General features: G+C 43.2%; 1 protein-coding gene across 12 annotated transcripts in view; it reads right to left on the minus strand.

The window, feature by feature from the left end:
- Nucleotides 1-780: 780 nt before the first annotated feature.
- The window catches only part of hspg2 (heparan sulfate proteoglycan 2), a 98,609-nt gene continuing 76,171 nt past the window's right edge, over nucleotides 781-23,218 (minus strand). For 9 of the 12 annotated variants that reach the window (XM_084366346.1, XM_084366344.1, XM_084366342.1 and 6 more), the window contains 38 exons: nucleotides 22,556-22,678; nucleotides 22,307-22,459; nucleotides 21,146-21,306; nucleotides 20,809-20,886; nucleotides 19,037-19,172; nucleotides 18,362-18,513; nucleotides 17,415-17,559; nucleotides 16,714-16,857; nucleotides 15,827-15,961; nucleotides 15,523-15,704; nucleotides 15,129-15,324; nucleotides 14,797-14,976; nucleotides 14,448-14,708; nucleotides 14,151-14,313; nucleotides 13,942-14,039; nucleotides 13,587-13,853; nucleotides 13,372-13,484; nucleotides 13,119-13,266; nucleotides 12,903-13,019; nucleotides 12,690-12,707; nucleotides 10,836-10,920; nucleotides 10,615-10,759; nucleotides 10,421-10,523; nucleotides 10,225-10,334; nucleotides 10,031-10,139; nucleotides 9,534-9,632; nucleotides 9,203-9,424; nucleotides 8,828-9,072; nucleotides 8,564-8,735; nucleotides 8,355-8,477; nucleotides 7,934-7,990; nucleotides 5,691-5,766; nucleotides 5,518-5,596; nucleotides 5,042-5,089; nucleotides 4,710-4,780; nucleotides 4,509-4,592; nucleotides 4,135-4,238; nucleotides 781-3,521 (listed from right to left, as the gene is read on the minus strand). In XM_084366346.1, the coding sequence (XP_084222472.1) occupies nucleotides 3,349-3,521; nucleotides 4,135-4,238; nucleotides 4,509-4,592; nucleotides 4,710-4,780; nucleotides 5,042-5,089; nucleotides 5,518-5,596; nucleotides 5,691-5,766; nucleotides 7,934-7,990; nucleotides 8,355-8,477; nucleotides 8,564-8,735; nucleotides 8,828-9,072; nucleotides 9,203-9,424; nucleotides 9,534-9,632; nucleotides 10,031-10,139; nucleotides 10,225-10,334; nucleotides 10,421-10,523; nucleotides 10,615-10,759; nucleotides 10,836-10,920; nucleotides 12,690-12,707; nucleotides 12,903-13,019; nucleotides 13,119-13,266; nucleotides 13,372-13,484; nucleotides 13,587-13,853; nucleotides 13,942-14,039; nucleotides 14,151-14,313; nucleotides 14,448-14,708; nucleotides 14,797-14,976; nucleotides 15,129-15,324; nucleotides 15,523-15,704; nucleotides 15,827-15,961; nucleotides 16,714-16,857; nucleotides 17,415-17,559; nucleotides 18,362-18,513; nucleotides 19,037-19,172; nucleotides 20,809-20,886; nucleotides 21,146-21,306; nucleotides 22,307-22,459; nucleotides 22,556-22,678 (5,075 nt within the window). In that variant the 3' untranslated portion in view covers nucleotides 781-3,348. The remainder of the gene's footprint in view (nucleotides 3,522-4,134; nucleotides 4,239-4,508; nucleotides 4,593-4,709; nucleotides 4,781-5,041; nucleotides 5,090-5,517; nucleotides 5,597-5,690; nucleotides 5,767-7,933; nucleotides 7,991-8,354; nucleotides 8,478-8,563; nucleotides 8,736-8,827; nucleotides 9,073-9,202; nucleotides 9,425-9,533; nucleotides 9,633-10,030; nucleotides 10,140-10,224; nucleotides 10,335-10,420; nucleotides 10,524-10,614; nucleotides 10,760-10,835; nucleotides 10,921-12,689; nucleotides 12,708-12,902; nucleotides 13,020-13,118; nucleotides 13,267-13,371; nucleotides 13,485-13,586; nucleotides 13,854-13,941; nucleotides 14,040-14,150; nucleotides 14,314-14,447; nucleotides 14,709-14,796; nucleotides 14,977-15,128; nucleotides 15,325-15,522; nucleotides 15,705-15,826; nucleotides 15,962-16,713; nucleotides 16,858-17,414; nucleotides 17,560-18,361; nucleotides 18,514-19,036; nucleotides 19,173-20,808; nucleotides 20,887-21,145; nucleotides 21,307-22,306; nucleotides 22,460-22,555; nucleotides 22,679-23,218) is intronic. The other 3 variants (XM_084366336.1, XM_084366338.1, XM_084366337.1) reach the window with 2 other exon arrangements.

Here is a 23,218-nt window from a genome sequence, read left to right on the forward strand (position 1 = left end):
GCTCAGGAACTCTTAAACTAGATCCTTTTGTATTATGAAGTTATGTGAACCTCTTGTACAGAATAATCATAGTGTACATGAATGTGCAGTACTGTTATTCACTTGTACTGTGTATAATCAGTACTGACAACATACTTTAACATGCTGTAACCAAAAAATGTGAGTAGTTACCAAGTTAAGGAGCGAGTGAGGCATTATTCAGGAAAGACCTGATTTACAGCAAGTCCTCATCAGAAATACGGCCGCATAGGTCGACTGTGAAAGCAGCTTATTACAGCTCATATTAATGTTATACTGTAGTTAGGCAAAGAGTGAGTTAGTTACTCATTGTAATCTAATATATAGTCTTTGAATCATTGTTATTCAGGAATCAGTCATTAATGCTTCATTCCTCACTCGTTCATTAGTAATTACTCACATTTCGTGTAACATATTGGTGTTAAGTGTTACTAACCAGCACTGCTTCATATGATGCACTGTGTATTCTTCCACTGCCGAGGCAATTTAACTAATAAATACAGTAGACTCTGTAAGATGAGAGCACTGGACCCATGGGCCAGGTTTATTTAGAAACCTGATTTGGGTGTAGCCTCTACAAGGCAACATTTGGGTCTAAACTTTCTTAATAGGCCGTGTAATCGGACCGTGTGTAAGGCTTACCTGTACAATGGACCATGTGGGAACAATGAAGTGATTTGGTTTTTAAAAGTCACCATCTGGAAAAAACATCCCAGCAGAGAGCAGTGCACAAGCAAAAGAAAACTCACGAGATTACAAATAGCACATGAATTTTGTCTTTAATTAAGAAACACCAAGGGGCAGGGGGAGCGTTTTTCAACACTGGAAATGGATGTCAGGTCCTCCTGACATGGACAATATTTCATCTGGTACAATTTCATTCATTTTAACCGAGTTATCCGCTTTTTCTGCCGGTCATAGGTGAAACAGTAAAATGTAAAAAAAAAAAAAAAAAAATCTAAATAAAACTTTCCATCATTACTAAAAGTGCACCTTTCATGTTTTGCAATGACAACTTTGCATTGGGCGTGAGTGTACAGTGTATAAATGAAAATCCAGTTTAAGAGCAGGTACACCCAACAAGGTGCAGCACACACCATCATTCTCTGCTTCAGTGTCCTCAACGTGGACCACAGCAGTGGCCCCCCGTCATGTTCATAACTCATAAACACGAGGATACCTTTCTGTGGAAATAAAGAAATGTGTTGGTTGCATTTGGAGTCTAAGACTTTTTTTCATCGCGTGAATAATAAGACCAGTTTCCAACCGTTTCACCAGGCAGTTCCAGTCCAGGCAAATATTAACCTTTGCTGGAACTTCATTGATGATTTCTGAAGACCTTACCAGGAGGAGGGGGCCGTTTTCAAAACATGAAGGGGAAAAACAAAGGGGGGTGTGGGAGGCAATACACAATAACCAGAGGAGAGAGAATAGCAAGCTTCTGTGATTGCTCTAAAACAGCAGAATAAAGCCTCGAAAACAAAAGCCATGAAAAAAAAAGAGGAGAACAAAAAAAAAAAAACATAAAATAAATAAAAATGAAGCAACTCTAAGAGAGAAAGGATAGTGCTCATTTTTAGGATATTAATACAAATATTTTAAGCTTACAAAAGAAAAAAAAAATGTGAAAAAGGTTTTGTGAACCCCAAAGTGATCGTGCCGTCGTGGTTTTTTTTTTTTTTTGTGGTGTGGTATGATTTAAGGTGGAGCGAGCATGCTTTTATTAGAGCAACACGACTGGTCACAGCACCTGCAGGAGGCTTTCCACTGCATGACCAAACACTGTCCCGACTGTGTCCTACTGCTGTATGATGAGTCTCCCTCTGCAGAGAAAACAACCCACAGAGCCACAGAGCCTTCAGAGTTTTATAGCTTACTGAATGGTCACTAAAGCTACCAAACCTGAAAATTAAGTAACATCTTGAGGCAGTTCTGGGTTGACCCTCCTGAGGAAATTGGATAATGACACACGCAAGCACACACACACGCACACACACACACACACACACCTGACTCCATGCTGGGGCTGAGAGAAGAGTGACCGTTATGAAATGGAAGTGGCGGAGACGAGCATAACCAACAGATTTACAAGCATACACGCACGCATTCTCAACTGATAGAGATATCTACCTGACTGGCAGATAGTTTTTACACGTAAAACATTATCTTCAACAACCACACATAAAAAAATTACACCCTTTTCAGTTCACTGTTTTTTTTTTTGAGATCTACTCAATCAAATAAGGCTGTGAAGGCAACAGATCGTGCCGTATTCTTATAAAATCAACCTCAAATGCCATGCATATCGACAAAATGTGACACGAGCGTGCACTGTTTTTAGATTTATCTAAGTCACCAGATTACTAAAAAGCACTTCTACGTGTGACAGACAGGAAACCGTATGACTACGTGCTGTATCTTCATGTCTGACTGTAGCACCAAGGTTTCTTTCTTTTTCATAAAAAAAGAACGACGACAGACACGGAAGACACAACAGCGCTGTGAATGACTTGCGGAGCACAAAAAAAAAATCAGCCGAGTCGAAAGCGGCAGCACATGGAAACATCTGTGGTTGTTTGATTTGTATCTGACGACCTGAGTTGTGTACTGAAGCTGCATGTGACCGTGACCGTGTGCGCTCCTCTCCCATCGATTTTGCAAAAAAGACTGCAAGCATGCTCGCACGCGCAAAAAAAAAAAGAAGGTTCCTCTACAGAAGTGAAGAAAGAAAGGCCTAAACATCTTCAAGTATTAATACAGTTAGGCCTATAAAAAGCCCTGGACACACAGTATTAGAACCCAGAATAAACTCTAGGAAAGTTGAAGAGCAGTTATGGTTAGTTTGCATGTTTTCCCCCACAAATATAATATATATATATTCATATGTATATAAATAAAAATTCAGTGCTGTAAAAACATCTCCAACTCCATAGGATCTGACCCATCGTAGAAGGCCTAATATGTTTAACTCTTACTCTTCTCATGGCTAAAAACTACTGCTGGAAGTATGTAAACTGTATTGGTTCTCCGGTGTTAATAGTCCTTCATTGAGAATACAACACTGAAGAAGAGAAGACTTGTTAATATCATTTTTTCTTTCTTTTTTGGTTTTACTGCACACAGAGAAACATATCCTGTTGTGTCATCTTGTTTTTGTTTTTTTTTTGGTAGCAGCAAAGCACCAAGTTTGTGTCAGCCTCTTTGTGTGTAGGTCTCTCTGTGTGAGTCTGCTGTGTGTGTGTGTGTGTGTGTGTATGACATCACTCCATAGTCTCTGTGTGTGTAGGTGTGTGTGTTCGTGTTATGTGCGTTCGTGTTATGTGCTGCGATCTATGAAGAGCACGGCTGCACGTTGATGCCGTGGGCTGCGTGGGCTTGCAGGTCGATGGCCTGGGCTGGCTGCTGTCCCGGCCGGGCGTTCATCAGTGTCAGGTTCCTCACGCAGCCCGTCATTCCCGCTGAAAACTTCCCTCCTGTCATGGCAGTCATGTCTGGGGCGCCACCTGTCACAGGAAAACACACACACATAATAAGCAACCATTGGTAAACTTCCTCTTTGGAGATTTGGTCCCACAAAACTATTCTCTGATACAGTTTGAAGGAAATTAATCAGATAAATGAGACGGATCAAATAAAAGATACAATGTGCAGCATTGGTGCTCCTGTTAAGAGGACTGTAGACTGCTAACTACACTGAAAACACTGGAAGCAAACTGACATAAGCACCTTCTGTGTTCAATGAAGAGAAAAGACATCGGACATGAACATGAAGATAATGTTATTAATAGAAAAAAGATAGCTAGAAAAGTTAGAAAGTGATTCAACAGCAGTGTGCAGCGAGCTAAAAAGGCTGTTACTTAGTGTGTTTCACCACTCGCGTTTTCATCTAAATTAGCTAGCTGCACAGTCCTCTTGACGGCTCAGCACACACACAAACCCTGGACTAATCGCTGCCATGTACATGCACATATAATTATCATATGAGCATGAGTAAAATAGGGAATTTGGTGAGAAAAACAGGGAACAGATAAATGGTAAATGTGTCTGAAGACTACATTAGACTAACTAAATAAAACTACATTGTCTGATAATCTGTCATACTTTCCATCCACTCACCCAGGTATATACTGCCTTTGGTGTTGACCATGAGGCTTCTGCCCTTAGACTGTCCATGAAGCGCAGCTCCTCCATCAACCTGGATGTATCCATCTTTTCCAGTTCTGTGAGAAAAGAGAAAGGTGAGGAACAGGGAACACTGAACATGCACAGACAAATCTGAAAAATGTTTTACCAACCAAAATACAGCAATTACCTTAAATAAAGTCACAAACAGTGTATAGGATACCTGATTTCCTCTCAGTTTGCAGAGGTTTAGTCAGACACACCTGTCATTAAGACTTTAATGGTGTACAAGAACTTCTAATGGTTAGTTCACACATGTATATACAGTGTGAGACCAAAAGGCTACAAGATACAATATCTAATCATACCTGACTGCAGTGATCTTATGCCATCTCCCGTCGTTTATGGACTTTCGGGACAGGATCTCTGCCTCTCCGCTGCCCAACTGGTAACTGATAATCATACAAATCATCTGCATTACTACAACATGTATATGAGGATATGAAAATAATAATAATACTACTCATCCAGATGTCAAAAGAATTACGGGGGTTAAAAAGCTGAGGCACCTGAAAACAAGGTGTCCGTTCTGTAGACCGAGGCTGATGAAGTCCTTGCCTTTGCCGTGTGCTCCAAGTTCCTGAAAGTAAAATGTGTTCAGTCGGCAGAGGAAGAAGACGTGACTGAAAAACTGTGAACCACCACTGTTATAATAGCAAACATGAGGCAATGCATACAGATTGCTCAGAACACTGTATTGTATAGGTGAGACATAAAAGCTGACAACAGAGGCTGTCATGCACATACCTTTTAATTGTTCAATATACATATTTTGCATGGAAAGCACACGTCATGAAAACATGCCAAATAAATAAGGAGTGTCTTGTGTTTGAGTGGATACCTTTTTACTAGCATGCACCTTTCGCAAATTGCGTGCACCACTGGTCTCCTGAGGAAAATGGAGGGTGAGTTAGAGAAAGCAACATGCATTTATTTAGTGGTGTCAGATAGAGCCGGGCTGGCAGCCAACATGCCCGACAAAGTTACAGCCTCAGTGGCACGAGTATGAATTAAGACAGTGTGAAGATGAATGCTGCTCAACAGCCAGTGAAACACTGAAATGAAAGAAAATGCAGTTTTGTGTCAGTGATGTATTACCGATGACGTGTGAGTTAAAACTCACTGAGTGTTATGAGAACATTAATGAGTGTCACTTCTTTACTGATGAGGTAATGGTGATGATTAAGAGGGCTGAATTGCAGCAGCGAAGTTATGGTGAGGATGAAAAAAAGGTGGAAGGGAAGGATGTGAGTGTCAGGATTAAAAAAACGTGGCTCAGTCCATGAGAGATGAGTCTCAGTCAGGACCGGGACTCACCACTCCCTGCCACAGGATCAGGCCCTCCGAGGAGCCGGTGTTGATCTCCAGCTCAATGGTCTCTGGCGAGTCATGGGCGCTGAAACAGAAAAAATAACAAATGTACCCTCGATGGATCGTTCATCGTTAACTCCTAATAAGTAAAACAGAGTAGAAAAGCAAACTAAAGTTACCTTCTTGGGAAAATGGATTTAGGAAGGGCAATGTATCCATCGTTGTGGAAATGAGCTGCGTACTGGTAGGGTGAATCTACAAAGAATAAAGAAAAAACAAATCAAAAAGACAAAAGGTTGCTGTGAACCTTAATCCTCACTGTTATGGTGCCCTCCAGAGGTGAAAGCATGGAAGAAACCCTGTTAATACAAGCTTGTTACATGGAACAGTAGAAAGAATATTCTTCACTGAACTCCCCCAGAAAGGTATTTGTTGGTGATAAAAATAAAAAAGTGAGTAACTTTTAAAAGACAAAATAAGACATCATTTCTCCTACTTGTGAAAGGCTGAGTTCATAAACAATAAAACATACTTATGCTCAGTTAAATACCATCAGAGGGTTTGCTGCTGCAGCCTGACTGGTCTTTTATGAAGCATATGGTAGCTTATGTAAGCTAATGTTAGCAAACTTCAGATAGATATGCAACTATGCAGATTTTGCAACTGTTAAGCTAAGCTTAGCTTGTTAAATATAAATACCTTATATTTACTACTCCTACTTTTACTTGATACAACAATTTGTAACATGCTAAACATAGAGTAGCACAAGTGAACAAAGATTATAAAGTGGACAAACTGACTTATGTCAGTTACAGAACTGTCTATAAAATTTGCTAGCATTAGCTAACATTAGTCATAAGTTACATACCGGCTTCAAGCAGGCTAAGTCTGTACAGTTGGGTGTTTTATTGCTTCTAAACTCAACTTTTAGCTCATAAGAGGAAGATGATGCCATTTCTTCTCTCAAAAGCTATTCTGACTTAAAGGAGCTACAGGTAAGAATTGTAGCTAATTTTAGCTTAATTTAATGAAAATGTTGATTTTATGCCAAAGACATGTATTTTGTTGTAACGCATCAGCTGAAGTCAGCATGCTAACGTAACGTAACGTAACGTAACGTAACGTCATGCCATTTTGTACCACAAAAGGTGATACTGTGTCTTTGTAGCATCCAGTCTGCCCCCAGACCAACATGAGGGGGATGAAGAAGTAGCGCTGGTACCGCGGTGTTGGCGCTGCCCCAGTCAGTCAGTGGAATAGTAAATGCAACGATGGCTAAAGCTTTTGGTAAGCGACCATCACCACCACTACCACCACCACCACCCGCTCCCAGCAAGAAACCATGTTTGGTGGCAAATCAAATAACTGAAATTTAAGCAAAACAAGACTTTACATAAAGTTTGATGCTTAACATGCAACCTTTCTTATAGGCTGGTAAGTAAACAGCTGTTCATGCTAATGTTGGCTCGCGAATGTATATTTCCTTTTATCCTACAATAAGGAGTGGACAGCCCAAATTTCTGGTGATACGCTGCCCCCAATTTGATTGGCGTACTGTTTTATAGCGACAGGTGGCTAATTCTTACATATAGCACCTTTAAAACACATGAAATAAAATATCATAATCCTAAATTTCATTATATGCCCATAATGCATATGAACATACTGCAATTAAAAAACAACATACATCTTGAGTACGACCAAACAAGACTCCATGATGCAAAACTCATACGACAAATCTCACCAACACATGAGTGCGTTATTTGCCATTCCTCACACACATTCCCCGACACCATCTCTGACCTTTCGCAGGGATCAAACTGAACTCACCACGGGTCCATGCACAAATACCACATTAAGGTACAGCATATGCTTTACAGACATCTCAACTCTCCCAAACACCACCACACTGTGCTTTCAACAGACGGTTGAAGTTGTTAGTAACAGCGGATTTAATGTTTCCGACAGTTTCAGAGAGAAAAACGAGTATTGTTTTGTGTGTTTTCTTGTTTTATACAGGACAGGCATTCCTCGAGTAGACAGAAACAGGATTTTATGTTGTGAGTAGCCACCTTACAGGCATCGACACGACGGTAGAGGAAAAACAAAAACAAGGGGAATTCCACATTTCACAAGGGTCCAAAAGCAGGGAACACAAATCAGCTGATGTCCCGACTACAGTCTAACATCCTTCTACCTTTTAATAAAGATGCAGAATTCCCCTCTCCCAACTTTCCAGTGGGGATAAGAGCCTCAGTTGAGTACAGACGGCATGTTTGGTTTGTTTTTATGCGCGAACATGTGTTAGGTAATAGACATCTCAGGTTGAGCTTGGAAGGGACAAGGGGGGCCCCCCTCGAGCTCAGACGGGCCCCTGTTAGTCACGGTCGGGTCAGGCAGGCTGAGTATTGAGATACTGTACCATTTGCCTCGCTAACTTCCACATTCCTCTGGGGCTCCGGGAAGCTGGAGACCTGGCCTGTGTGTGCAGGATATAGCCACGAGAGTGCAGGGGTAAGAAAAATACGTAATCACTTGGGGTTAAACCCTCCCAGCATGCAGTGCAATGCTGGGAGTGAGCTGTCTGATGTTAGGAGGGCTTCATACTGTGGAGAATGTGGGTCACATGGGCTCATTTCTGGATGTATGTCGAGCCTTTCTGCTTTGATGATACATATCTTTGTCATATACAGTAAGTGACATTCAGAACTGCTTTTATTGCTTCCAAAAATCTATGCCTATAATGAACAATGCAGTCAAACCATTTCCCCCACATGTTTTGCTCTTTCTGCTTTGATTGATGTAATTAATCGGTGTAATTGGCGATGCAGCGGGTCACTTACTTTCTTCACAGTTCAGGCCCGTGTAGCTGGGTGAGCACACACACTGGCCGTCGACACAGCTGCCGCCGTTCTGGCACTGAAGGTCGCTCTGGCACGCGTCTTTAATCACCTCGCAACGCTCACCTGCAGGGTCATACCGGTTATGGGTCAGGGCTGCAAAGGATTCTGGTCAGATCTGTGTTAAAATGACTTCAAGCATGAGCACTAACCTTCAGATCCGTCCTTACAGAGGCACTGGTACTCATATTCGCCATGCGACATGCAGAGACCGCCGTTCAGGCAGGGCCGGCGGTCACAGGGGCTGTTGTCCACACACTTGCGGATAGATCTGCTTTCTGTGAAGCTGTAGGACAGATCCACCTTCTTGTTGTTGATGGAAACCTGAGCAGGCGATTGCAGACAAGTTTAAGCCACCACATACAGGAAAATATCTATTCATTTTGGTTATGTTTCTGAGCACAGAGAGACCTCACCTCTCCTATACATCCCTCAAACATTTCGCTGACGTTTGCGGGCTTAGGCAGGAGATCCATGTTGGGGACTCCTCCCAGGTACATGGGGGTGTGGATGTTGAGGCCCTGGGCTTTTCCTGGAGACGTCTTCCTCTCCACCGGGCCTTGGTCCACCCTCAGGTGGCCGGCCCTCTTGTTTCGCTCAGCCACGACTCTGTGCCACTGACCCAGAGTGACGGGCTCTGGACTGCGGAGGATGGCCTGGCCTGAAAACCAAAGAAGGAACACAGAGATTTAATATTTATAACTTTTTTGCAACTCTTTCAGTGTTAATCGGATATATACATGAAAAGGGTATCATTCTGAAACTATAATAGATTTGTGGGGATACTTTACCTGTGCCCAGTTCATATCTGAACTCTACATGTCCCTCCACCATGGAGATGGCCACAAAGTCCTCCACCTTCATTTTCTTCCCTCCACAGAAGAACATCAGACCGTCTCTTTCCAGGGGCTTGAACTCCACCTCAACACGCAGGTCATCGTGGATGTTGGTGAGGGGAGGATAAGCTATGTACGATTCCTCGCCATCAAACAGCGGAGTGGTCACCAATTCACCTAGAGGAAGTGAATGAGGATAATTCATTGCATATGTGTAACACATTTATACAAATATTGCATTTCTTCCTTAAAACATTGTGATGATGAGAGGAGCTTCCTGTCTTACCATCCATGCACTTGTTTCCAAACTTGCCAAGATGGCAGCGGCAGTCGTAGCCCAGGCCGTTTGGCCGGTTGATGCAAGTGGCGTCTGGTCCGCAGGCCTCTGTGGGAGTTCAGGTCACAAACAGAAAATACTTATTTTACTATGTTATTATTCGGTGTGTCTTCAGGTGTCAAACACAAAATTATTTTTAACAAAACTTAGGAATGTTTTTTTGATTAAATTATGTAGGAATATAGTTATTAGAGTGAGTTAGAGGAGTGACTTTACATTTTGCCAACAGGTAAAATGCAAATATACAGTAGGAAGAGAGTATCGGGTTAAGTGGTAGGTTGAAAGATTTCAGACAAATGTGAACTTTCACACAGAGGAGCTTGACTCATTTTGACAAAAAGAAATTAAAAAATGGAAAATGGATAAATAACATTTGTTATCAGTGCATACTGAGTTAACAGCAACATCCAGGGTGATTTATTTGTGCGGTCAGGTGGAGCTTGTACCTGAGTGGCAGTGCAGGGATGAGTGGTGCTGGCAGTTGCTGCCTGTGAATCCTCTGGGGCAGCTGCACTTATACAAGCTGGCCTCTGAGTCCTCACAAGCCCCTCCGTTCTGAATAACGGCAGGTAAAAATATTAACTGGCTGTTAAAGAATTACACACAGGCCAAATACATTAAGTGGATGGATGCAGCTAACCTGGCATGGTTGGTCTTTGCAGGTGGGACAGTTTGTGACACCAGTGGAGCTGCGGTCGAGGTCTTTGAAGATGACTTCATCGCCTTGGATGATCAGCTGACGGATACAGCCTGCAGGAGTAGCATTATCGAATAAGTACACAGCTTTTTCTCCATCCAAAACTTCCTGTCTTGGTGTAAACAAAGCGAGGTCTTACCAACAAAACCAGTCTTAATGCCAGCAGTTTTGGCGAGGGCTGTGTAGTTGGGATAACCGCCCACATGCAGCTCCTCGTTGAGATCCAGGCCCTGGAACTTGCCCTGAGGAAAGGAAGGATGTGTTGAACATACTAACCGACATCACTAAATTGAAATGCACATGTGATAGTTACATTCACATTGATAGAAGTACCTGTGAGCTGCCGTTGATGGGCTCCCCTCCATCTACGATGATGTAGCCCAAGGTGTGGTTGCGATACAGCTCGACAGTGTGGAACTCCCCCAGTTTGATGGGGTTGGGGTCGCGTATGGTGGCCATGCCGGATCCCACGTCAAACCTGAGTCAACATCACAGGTGATTAAAAACGAGATCATCACGCTGTGCTTCTTAAAGGAGAAAGAGTTTAAACTGACCTGAACTCTAAGCGGCCGCCCACAAGTCCCAGAGAGATGAAGTCTGCTCCCGTGGTCCTTCTCTGGCCGTTGTAGAGGATCATACCTATGCCACGAAAACAAAATGAGTGAGTACAAGTACAATCTTTATCCTAGAAGGATTTCCTACAGTAATATCCATCTTAATAAGTCAATACTTCAAGCAATTGTATTTAAATAGGTGGAATCTTAGTGGAACAATATCATTTATTCGGTTTAGTGTCAAGATATTATTTTTGCAACTTCCCTAAATCGGCTAAATCTGAGAGTAAGTGACTTGTTAGGATGGACATTATTTTAGATACACAAGCTCAACCCTTTGAAAGCTGGATGGGAAAGCAGCATGCTATGGTGAGGCAGGTTTAAAGCCAACCAAAGCCAGGTTATAAACCTCGTCGTCTCATCTGGGCGCCACTGGGCTGCCAGTCACACCACACTACCAGTCCTCCTTTTTACTGTCTCCACATGCTGGGAACACATGCTTTACATGAGCCACAGAGGGAAGTGGGGAACATGCCCTCTCACAAGTCTTATCTCTATCATGGGTGATGAAGAGGGAGAGTAGATTGCATAAATGTGCAACACAAACTTGATTGCAAGTTAACACACAATGTGCTGTGGATGTTTGTATCACACATTTAAAACAGAAAGAGTGAAGCGTTTTCAAACAGCATAAGCTGCCATTCAATATGAAGAGTAAGAGTCACATATTATCTATTCATCTATTATCTTTGGCTAGCTCTCTTTTTTACTGTTTTAGCATACAAGGACTGTGTTGCTATGGAGGCAGTGTACAAGCTGATGAAGTAGACTGGGATGTAAAAGTAGGGTAACACTTCATTTTGCAGGTCTTCAAATTTTATGGCAAGTAGGCAGTAATTACCAAGAAACATTTCTGAAATTTCTTTGAAATGACCCACAAATAATTACCTCAAGAATGATTGAAAATGACCCGTAGTGTTTAATAATAACATTCTGCTATTTTTCCAACAAGCAGTTAATAAATATCTGGTATAATTTAATAGATTTCCAGGAGAACTTCCGACTGGTTGCTGCTTAACATTTTATTTTCTGACTAGTTTCAGTCGAGCTTCCCCTCAGTAGGCCGCTAAAGTGAGTCGTTGCAGTTTAATTTACAACTTGTAAACTGAAGTGCATCTTTTAAACACTTACTTTCTCAACAATCAGTCAATTGAGTCTTGATTATGATTTGTATCTGTTGTTCATTAGCATTTACTATTGAAAAAAAAAGACATTTAGGAACATTGTTTCAAAGTTAGACTGATCTGCTGAAGTGATAAAAATGGGTGAAAATGCCAATGACAAAAAAATGTATTTAAACTGTTTTTTGTTGAAGTTTGATAGAAACTAACTGAAAATGAAGCTGCAATAACTCACAACTTAAAAGTTTCCTGAAAATGTATGAAATAATACCAGCTGGAAAATGGCAGAAAATATTATTAAATTATGTCGGTGTAATTTCCAATAAATCTTGAGGTAATAAATTACAAATATTGTGAGAAAAAAGAAATTTCAAATATTTTACCGCTTACCATAAAATTTGCAGCGTTATAAAATGAAGTGTAACCAAAAGTAGATTTGTAATAAAGCTACTACAGTGTTGTTGACTGATACTAAAGTGCTTTTGTGATCATGACCGAAAAAAAAGCCTGTATGGAAACAAAGGCCATGCACCGTCTCGCATCTCTTTCACAGCCCCTAAATAATCATCAGCTCTGAGCTGGATGCATCACGTGAAAGTCTGATGGAGCCATAAAAGCAGAACTGCCAACGTCACTCTTGAGTTCCTGTGGTTTCTCAAGCACTGAGACTCACCGGCGTACAATATGAGACCTTCCCACCACACGGGTGAGAGGGAGAGGTGAGGGAGAGAGGGAAGGGACAGAAGACGCAGTGAGATTATACATGAAGAAATATGACAAACATAGAACACAACATAGTACAAAAAGCATCAAGAGTCAACAGCAAAAAAGGTGTAAAATAATCAACTATATCATTTAACAGTCAGGCTAATTTGAGGCTCCTTACCATCAACATTATCAGGTCTGAAGTTGATCTTAATGCTGAAAGCCTTGTAGGCATTTTTGATGGTGGGCAGGGTGAGGTAGGACAGCGGCTCCTGGGCAAAGTACGGCATCACTCTCTCTGAAAAAGGCAAAGATCTCATAGTTAGATACCTGTGCAGTTCAGAATCAAAACCTTTCTTTCATTTATTAGCATCACTCTTCGGTCTGCAGAACTAACCGTGAACTTGAAGCGTAGTAAAGGCTTCCACTTTGCCCTGTTTGTTAGAGGCGGTGCAGACGTACGTCCCAGAATCATCGTGGGTGACCCGAGGAACCGTCAGCACGTTGACTTCCTGGACACACTTCGGAGGAAGCTCGCCTTCCAGCTGAATACAGAAGAGGACAGAAACAACATCAGTATCATAAATAATATCAGCATCAACAAACACTCCATCTTGAAAAATAAAGTTTATCGAGATGATCTCAGTTACCTTGGACCATTTAATCTCAGGTACAGGGTATCCTGAAGCCACGCAGGGAAGGACTGCATCCGACCCGACTGTCACCTCCTTCGCCTCAGGCAGTGCAGCGATTTGAGGAAGGGCTGTGCAAACAGAAAAAGGATTTAAATGAAGGTGGAAGGGTAGATAATAGATAAGTGTGTGTGTTTTTGTATCTGTGATGTTTTTTTCTCTTGTGTACTCACACTGGACATTAAGGACCACCTGGGACTGCACTGAGCCGACGTCGTTGGTGGCCGTACAGCGGTACTGCCCTGCATCGGCCTCCTTCACCTGCTCGATCTTCAGCATGCCGCCCTTCACCATGATGTGAGCGGGCAGAGACCCACCGACTTTACTCCACTGAACCGTGGGCTCCGGGTCTCCAACGGCTTGGCACTCAAACTCCACAGAGTTGCCGATCATCACCGTCTGCACCGAGGTGCGCACGTTGATCATCACCTTCGGCAGGGCTGTGGAAAATAAAATAAAATAAAATGTGACATTTGGCTTTGATGAAGCTGTGTATATACTCATGTGCATGCAGTGAATGCAACAGACCTTGGATGGTCAACCTGGCGGTGTCCTGAGCCTGACCGTACACACCGCTGGCTCTGCAGATGTAAACACCTTCATTGCTCTGCTCAAGGTTCTCAATCCTGCAGAGAAACATTAAATTACATGTATGGAAACAAGCTATGGTTAAGTTTTTACTTCACATATTAGTGAATATAACATTCATCTTTTAACATATGGTGTGTATGAGTCACCTGAGCACACCGTCCTTGACGTGGTGGTTCGGTGGCAGGGCTCCTCCTTCCTTCAGCCACTCAATTTTGGTTTCTATACCACCTGCAGCTGAACAGGTGAACTCCACAGCGCTGCCCTGGGCCTTAACTTCAACCTGGGGTGACACGCGCACTGCCAAGGGGGCTACAGAGGGGACGGATGGGGGCATGAATTAGGTCATGCTGTGGTAAAGGAATGGCAATATTGCGTTTGTGCTGCATGTCTGTCTTTAAGTTCCCATTTTGAGCTATTCATTATTTATAACATGTCAAACTTACATCTGACCGTGACTTTAGCGACCACTTCGCTGTTGCCCACTTTGTTAGTGGCCACACACTTGTAGGTGCCAGCATCCTCAGCGGTAGCCAGGTTGATCTGAAGATCCCCTCCACTAATCTCAGCCCTCGGGGGCAGGTTTCCATCCAGCTTGGTCCAAATGTACGTCAGAGGAGGGGTGCCATGGGCCAGGCACTGCAACCTGATCACCTCCCCGACCCGCACAGCCACATCATCAGGCACAGAGGTGGCATAAGGAAGTGCTAGAGAAAGGAAAACAAAGTTTACTGGGAATTTCTACTGAATATGAAGCGAATGATGCATTTTAATTTTATTTTCCACTGCACTCACTCTCTACATCGAGCATGATGGTGACTTCAGTGGTGCCCATGTTGTTGGTGGCAGTGCAGATGTATTCTCCAGAGTCTTGGCGGCCCACGTTGGGCAGCACCAGGGTGTTGTTCACCACCTTGTGTCTCCAAGGCAGAGGAGAGCGCAGCTTGGACCAGGTGATTATCGGGGATGGGAAACCTACAAAGGCAAATTGGAGAACAAAACTTAAGTTATATGCTACATTTTTGTAGCATTCACATACGTTGAATCGTGCCACAGAAAGACATGACATATTAAAATTTTTCAAGGGAATTCCAGCTGTATAACTTCGATATTTTGGCCGTCATTACCGTGGGCGTCACAGCGCAGCATTGTAGTCTGTCCCTCCACCACGATCATCAGCGGCTCGGGAACAGAGGCCCTGGGCACTGAGGGCACCTGAGAGCTTCCCTCAACCATGACCTCCACCCTGGTCTCAGTAGTGCCCTCGTTGTTGCGAGCCGTGCAGACATATGTACCACTGTCTTCTGATCGTGCAACTAGTATCTGCAAAATATGAAATAATGGATACACCTCAGCATAAAAAACAAACACGATTTCAAAACAGAACAGAGCAAAGCTGTTTTCAAACATCAGCTTCACTCTCGAATCTTTAAATAGTAACACCGTGCTGGATACTGGACCTGTAATGGATAACTTAAACTGTTCTCCAGACGCTGACGGTGTTATAAGATGTATCAGTACCTGCATGACCGCGTTGGACTCCATGGGAACAGGGCTGCTCAGCATGGTCTTGCGGTTGCTGTCCAGCCTGTGCCATGACACTGAGGGGCGGGGCTCTCCCGACGCCTGGCATTCCAGGTTTATGGGTTCACCCACCCTGATACGAACGGGCCCAGCAGGGGTGACGGTGGCCACAGGAGACTCTGAGGGGTACAGGTACAAAATACTCTTGTTGCTCTGTATCTGATCAGCCACTAGAGGGAACACTTCACTGAGAGGTTTGTAAAATGATCCATGTGTACATGCTGATATGTATGCGGCTTACCTTTGACAATCAAAGACACGATGGTGTGGGTGATGCCGAACGGGTTGCTGGCCACACAACGGTAGGCGCCGTGGTTCACAGAGCGAGCAGTGTTGATGGTTATAACAGAGCCGTCAGGGCTGACTTTAACATTATCTGCAGAAGGAAAAGAACAAATTAAACATCTGATCTGCTGAAAAATCTGCAATATAAAGGGGCAGTCCACCTATTTCAGTCATGAAATACTCAGCTTGGACGAACAGCAGTATAATGTATTTTGTGGCCCTGAAGGGAGCTTTCTAAAGATAATAAATAACCTGAATGATGCCGTGAGGGTTGCTTCAAAATGTGCTTAACTTTTTTTTGCATTTCAAACTAGAGATGTGAGTTTTAAAAGAAGATGGCAGGCGTCTAATGAAAGATGCTGTTTAGCTGCATTATGGGAAATGTGTACGGTCCAGTGTTTCTGTCTGTTTTCAGCCAACAAAATTAAATCACTGGAGAAGCTCTTTAAGAAATATTGAGTAGCTCTCAGTCTTGAGTCTCTGACAACAATTAAAGATATTCATAATAAGGGGTGTGAAGTGGAAGAAAAATGGTCTTCAACAGGTTGCCTTGTGTAGTCAAATTTCCCTCTGTTACAAAAAATCTAAGTTTAGGTCAGATGAGATTGGAAGAAATGACTGGATACAACACACACACTTCATTTATTTACTGAACACCCCAAAGCACTGACATGTCACGGCAGACTTCTAAATTAGTCAATAAATGAAGTAACAGAGGAGTAGTTCATGGGTGGATTGCAGCTGCAATTGCTTGTAAATAATGACATCATAAAATCAGAACTCATTAAGCAGCTTTACTCCTCAGTGTGTGTGTGTGTGTGTGTGTGTGTGTGTGGTTATTACCTGGCAGCGGCTGGTTGCTGGCCAGTTTCCACTCCAGTCTGACAGGCTGGGCTCCGCTGTACACCCTGCACCTGAAGCTGGCCGACTCCCCCACACGCACTGCAGCACTGTGGGGCTCGATGGCGATGATTGGACTCTGAAGACCTGCGGGCAGAAACCAGCGGTTTGGGCTCCGCACAGGCTCTATTTGAACATTTCTGTTCACCATCTCACTTCATTTAGCGGACTTATTCTTCACAGAAACATGAAGTAACAAATTGCTATTCAATGTGGCTGTGAGCTTCATTGGCAGGAACTCAAACATCGACGAAGTCCAGAAAGGAGCGAATGAGGATGAGATCATGGGACAGTAGCGAGGAAAATCGTTCAATCTGAGGTCACACTGGGCTCCGCTGGAAAGTACGACTGGAAAGTTCATTCATGAAGTGAGGCAGTGTTAGTCTGACAACAACACCCTGCCATGTAATGCCTCTCGCTGATGCTGCCAAGTGTAATTTCCTCTGTGAGAAAGTATGACTGTCAAGTAATCAGACAGACATCAAACACATCTAAGTCCACGGGAAAATTTGAAGAAGGAGTAAATGTCAAAATGGGCTATTTGTTATTATTCTGTTCCGATATGAAAATAAACTTTATTTATTTGTCTACAAAGACAGTAGCTATACCACCTGTATGAGGCCTGCAGGTGTTGACTAACTTACGCGAAGAAGATGAAGTCACAGACACAGAGACAGAGGCCTGGTGGACATGAAATCCTGGGTTTCCTGGGTTGCCCTGCACCCGACAGATATACTCTCCGGAGTCCTCTGGAGAGGCTGACAGGATACGCAGCTGACTGCCCAGAACCTGCAGACAGCAGACAAGAAGTCACTACAGCGCAGCTTACAGGACAACCTATCATTCAGTCATTTTAATACTGATACATCTGATTCTTCTTGTTTTTTTTCAAACATCTTTTGGGTTGTTTTTGTACCTTTGTTGGATAGAACAGCTGCAGATCTTTGAAAAGGGAAAAGGGGAGAGAGAGGGGACTTCATGCAGCAAAGGGCCACAGGTTGGAATCAAACCCAGGCTGCTGCGCTGAGGATTCAGCCTGTTACACGAGGGGTACACGCTCTTTTCCTCTTCTAATGCTACTCCACTTTTACTGGCAAGTAATATTATGTAATGTAAGACTACAGTAATGCTCCCAATATTGCCAATAAAAAATAATATGAATATAGCATTAAAAGCAACAATATGAAACTTCCTGGGGAAATATAGTCGATTGTAAAGTCTCATTCCCATATCGTCAAATGCTGGCGCTTTGTTGGCAGCTCAGGTTGAGACTCAACTTTATTTCTCCAGGAGGTTACATTTTGTTGCTTTAACATTTTTCCCTCTCAATCATCACTTATGACCCACTAGACGTGTGAGGCAGTGTCTTCTGTCTGCAAGGCCCATGCCCTCTGCCTGTACTTTCTTATTTTTTTACTATTTTTGCTGCAGAAAGAGTTTTGATGGAAGGGTTAGGGTTAGCATTAGCATTGGTATTTGACAATATGAAAACAAGACTCCCTTACACTTGCACTTTTGAATGATGTATCTGCAAATAGCAACCGACAGAGTTTGCCTTTGAGAACTAGCGTCTGTATCTTTATTTGATTACCTGGTGGTTAGAGGACAGGCGGCCACTGGCTCTCGTCCAGGTGACTTGGGGAGGAGGATTTCCAGGGGCGAAGCAGTTGAGCTCCAGACTTTGGCCTTCCTGGACATCAGCTATGGATGGCTGGATGCTGACCACTGAAGAGCTATGGTCCGCTGCAAGAACACAGACAGATGCACCACATATGGCCTTACAGGAAGTACTGATTGTTGACTGTTGACTGGTGTCTGATCAATCCATGTTCAAATATGGGAGAGATTTTTAGTTTTTTTCTTTCAATGTGCTTTCTGATTAGTGAGGTTTGATGATTTCTTGGTTTTTAGCTTTAACGAAAACAAAAGGTTTTACCTGATTTGACCTTTGTTGTCATAGTGCCAAGCTTGTCCAGGAAAGTAACACAACTCTGTATATTTGTTATTGTATATGAAGTGGTATTTATTGTATAAATGCATATATATCTGCTCTATTTTTTATGTCTTGTATTTATTACTATGATTATTATAATAACAATAATAATGTAACTAGGACACAATAAATGCTCCAAGGTCAGTACATCCCCCAGAACAGAAATTATCCAAGAAACTTGGTCACAAAAGAGACAAATACAAAACAAAACAACAAAATCAAACACTTTGTCCTCTGAATCAATTAGCACATAATTCCTGAGCTGATTCTCACCTTTGAACACAGTGACTTTAATGGGAGCACTATTTGAGCCAATGTTGTTGCTACCAACACACATGTAGGTGCCCGAGTCGGACATCTTGATGTTGGGGATGAGCAGAGTGCCGATATCGGTGCGGTCCATGCGGGCCTGAAGGAGACACACCAATAAGTGAGGAGATTAAAAACAAATCTCTGTGAGACCACCTTACGACTGCCATGATATACAGTAAAGTCTGACATTTGCAGAGATATGATTTTAATATTTACACCATAAAAACACACATAACTCATACAGTATACTGAAGACAAATACATCACTTACCTGTCTCACGTCCCTTGATACAACACAAATATGACATTGCCGACATAATGACATCACTAGCTAATAGCGACACAAAAGCACTACAGCGCAGATCTTTAGGACAAGACAAGGGTTGTTATTGCTACAGTTCAGTCTTTCTGTAAATTCATGATCTCCATGACACTCTACTTTGTACCTACAACTGTGTACAAAGTAGTGCCAACATCTCTACAATGATTGATGGGGTTATAAGTTGTTAATATAAATCATGATCAGTGAAAATTAAATCACTACACTATCAAATTTATTCTACGTGAAGATTAATGATTGATGATTTAAAAAATGATAGATGATGTTAGAATTGACAGCTTGTGACACATTGAATGGATTGGATGGAGAATTACCAAGCAGTTCTTAACTGTAAAATCAGGGAATGATCCCTAACCAGTACCCTGGAGGTCAAAATATAATAATGATATACTTCAGAGCAAATATCAAGTAAGAACCAAAACCCTACATCACTTTCATCACCCGTATTTAAGACCTCTCATGACTGTCTGGCTCACGAGGAATCAACAACTTGACTTGTTTGTACACTACTCCACATGGCAGTCAGGGGCCCAGCAAGGCTGAAAATGAGCTTTCATAAAGTTTGGAAACACCTCAGAGGGGAGGGGAATCAGGAGGGGAGGGTCTGGGGAGGGATTACTGTATCCGGGGGGTGTCAGGGCATCCATGGACAAAGCTGCTTAGCTCCGGCCCAGTCAACCGTAAGGGAGGCTAAACCGAGCAGTGGCTGAGGCGGGCCCTGGCTCAATGTGTGTCTGAACCCATTGACGAGTTTTCAAAGCAAGCCGTTTGCTAGAGCATACAGAATTTCTGCGTGGTCGCACGGCAGAGCCCAGCTCCCCCTGGGAAAGGCTGACACAACGCAGTGGCTCTCTGAGGCAGAACTAAACAGGCCCCGGAGCCCTCATCGAGCCGAGGAGGGCTGTGCAGAAACCAGACTAACACAATACCACTTTGGGCAGGGGAGGGGGCAGCCGGCCGCGCCTGGCACGGAGCAAAATATGTCTGAAATACCTACAGTACCTACTGTATACTCAGTCCTGTTAATACACTCAATGGAATGATGAGGGTCAACTGGGTGCTGAGAGCACAAACACGTCAGGGATGGCATGATGTGGACAATACAAGACAAAAGACTATGGAACACTTTAATTTAACGCAACATAAAAACATGTACCGCATGCAAGTACACTGAGAAGTCAACTAGACCCAGCTAGTTGGTTTTAATGTGTTTGGCATCAGCTCTAAAGGGACTTAGTGAGCAGCTGTGGTAAATTAATGGGATTTACAGGGTGTGAATCAAGGACACGTTTGATCATGCACTTAGTCGACAATATGTGAAGACGAGGTCAGTAGAGGACAAGTGATGTGAACTACGAGACAGGACAGACAGACAGTGGACAGATGGACAGACCTGCAGCTCCTCAATACGTCTCTGTAACACATCGACACTGTTGCTTTTAAACTGATGGAAACCGTGAGAGGGAATGGCCTGAGCAAACGTCAGAACAGGGTGGGATCAAAAAACAAAAAAGGGGGGGAAGGAGACAAACAGAAGGGAGGGAAAAATAAAGGTAAATGTCAAAATGCGGAAACAGTCATAAAAACTGACACAGTATGATGAAATACCATCAGCACCGGACACACCTTGGAGTTCAAGATGAAGATACAGCACAGCAGAATGTGAATACAGTTTTAATCGATCCATGTTAAAGTCATCATTCAGACGCTGACACGGCAGGAGGTCTCACCTGTGGAGGGACCTGTCCTCCGTTTTTCAGCCAGGTGAGCTTCGGGGTGGGCGATCCTGACGCCCGGCAGTACAACCTCAAAGTGTCACCTTCGTGGACTCCAATATTTTGGGGGCTGACTTGGACTTGGGGCTGGCTGCCTATGCCACTCGGGTTAGTCTCTGACCAAAAGAATGCATTGTGATCATTCAAATGCAAAATATATATTGTTTACTTATATATATTATATATATATATACATTTAAACAACACATTGACAACTGTTTCCAATATTTTAGTAACAAGGAGGGGCAAAGGACACGATACAATGACAATACAATACATGACTTTGTTAAAAGTTTCTTAACATCAACCAAATCTTTACTTTGTCTGCCATGTTTCAATGTCAACTAGTGTACCAAAATTTTCTCCAACTTTCTGAGTTTTGTTGCGACTTGAGAAAGAATTAATGTAAATTTTCCCAGTCTGGACTTTTTTTTTTACCATGATTCCGACAGCACATTAACACACAGTGAGATGCTTCCGTTTTTTTAAGCTAGTTGCTTCGGAAAATAAATCTGTGCGACTCAAAACAGGGGTAACACATTCATCTCTTGTTTCCATGACTGAATTCTGCAGGGCAGGACTTTTACATGTAAGTGAACTTCCGTTATATTTAATCCCAAGTTCACACAATGCTGATTAATCATAGGCAGGTAAATCTTTCTATATTTCGCAGTATATCAGAGTTTTAAAATCTGGAGTCTACGGCAATCTCCCAGCAATGATGGGTTGGCCAGGGCTGAAGGGGGGAGCAACCATAGCGACGTAGTAGGCTACAGCAACTAGGAGCATGGCGGAGGCTATGTCGACAGTATTTGTGTAATTACTTTCATTGTCAGAAGAGGGAGACAAAGTTCAATAACTCTCTGAAGACTCCCTAAGCTTAACCATAATCACTACATGCTAACTCCGACACTTGTCCTAACCTAAACCGAACCCAAACCATAAACCATAAACCATTACATCGAATCATTTGCATTGTGGGGACATGCATTTTGTCCCCATAAGGGAAGGGGGTCCCCATAAGGGAACGGGGTCCCCGCAACGCAGGTGTGTTAACAGATTTCTCTTTCCATAATGTGTAATATATGTTCACACACACATAAACACAAAACGTACTTTGGATAAAGAGGGAAACCCGTGCTGTGTGCTCCCCATGAGTGTTCAGGGCTTTGCAGGTGTAATCTCCCTCATCTGCCGGGTCCACTGCTGTGAAGGTCAATACGCCACCTCGTATCACAGCTCTGGGACTCATTCTGTTCCCTGGACCTCCTGTAAGGGTGAATTTTTGTATACCAGCTGGTAAATTCAAGCAGCTTTGTACCGGACTACAAATTATACAACAGAATACAGAGACACTGGTCATACCGATCCATTCAATGGCGGGGGTTGGGTTTCCAGTCACTGTACAGCGGAACTCAGCCCGCTGGCCCTGCTGGACATTCAGCACTGAGGGAGTGATGGTGGCCACAGGCTGGGCCCCCTCTGCAGCTACAGAAGGAGACACATCAGTCAAACACAACTCAAAACGGAGAGTGAGACGTCTCAGAGGCAGGTGGAGAAATAAAGCATGATAAAGCAGACCAGCGTGGTGGGGAAGTGGAATATGAAACCTTGTCTGGTGTCTACAACCCCAGCTTGGTCATTATATGAAGCTGTGGGAATGCTTCTGATTACAATGAATTGATCAGACTGAGAGAGAGAGAGAGAGAGAGAGAGAGAGAGAGAGAGAGGGAGAGAGAGAGAGTGATGGCCTCTGCCCGTGCCCCCACCCTCACCCTTGGCAGTCTAGATCCTCAGAGCAGACGAAACAGATGAGATGTGGCAGGCAGACCTTGGCATGGCCTCTGGGCACATTGCTGTGCCAGTTTGGCTGGCTGCTAGATCAATCCTGTATGATTCCAGAGTGACAGAGCAATAGAAAGGCCTCTTTCAGTGAGGAGGGAGGAGTATGAGGCTGTCTAAGCAGGCGGAAAACCCCTGGGACAGTTGTAGCCCGGGCAGAGCGTTGACTCTCTGACCTTGGTGACA

Source organism: Pagrus pagrus (assembly GCF_965226575.1).
Source record: "Pagrus pagrus genome assembly, chromosome: 11".
NCBI lineage: Eukaryota > Metazoa > Chordata > Actinopteri > Spariformes > Sparidae > Pagrus > Pagrus pagrus.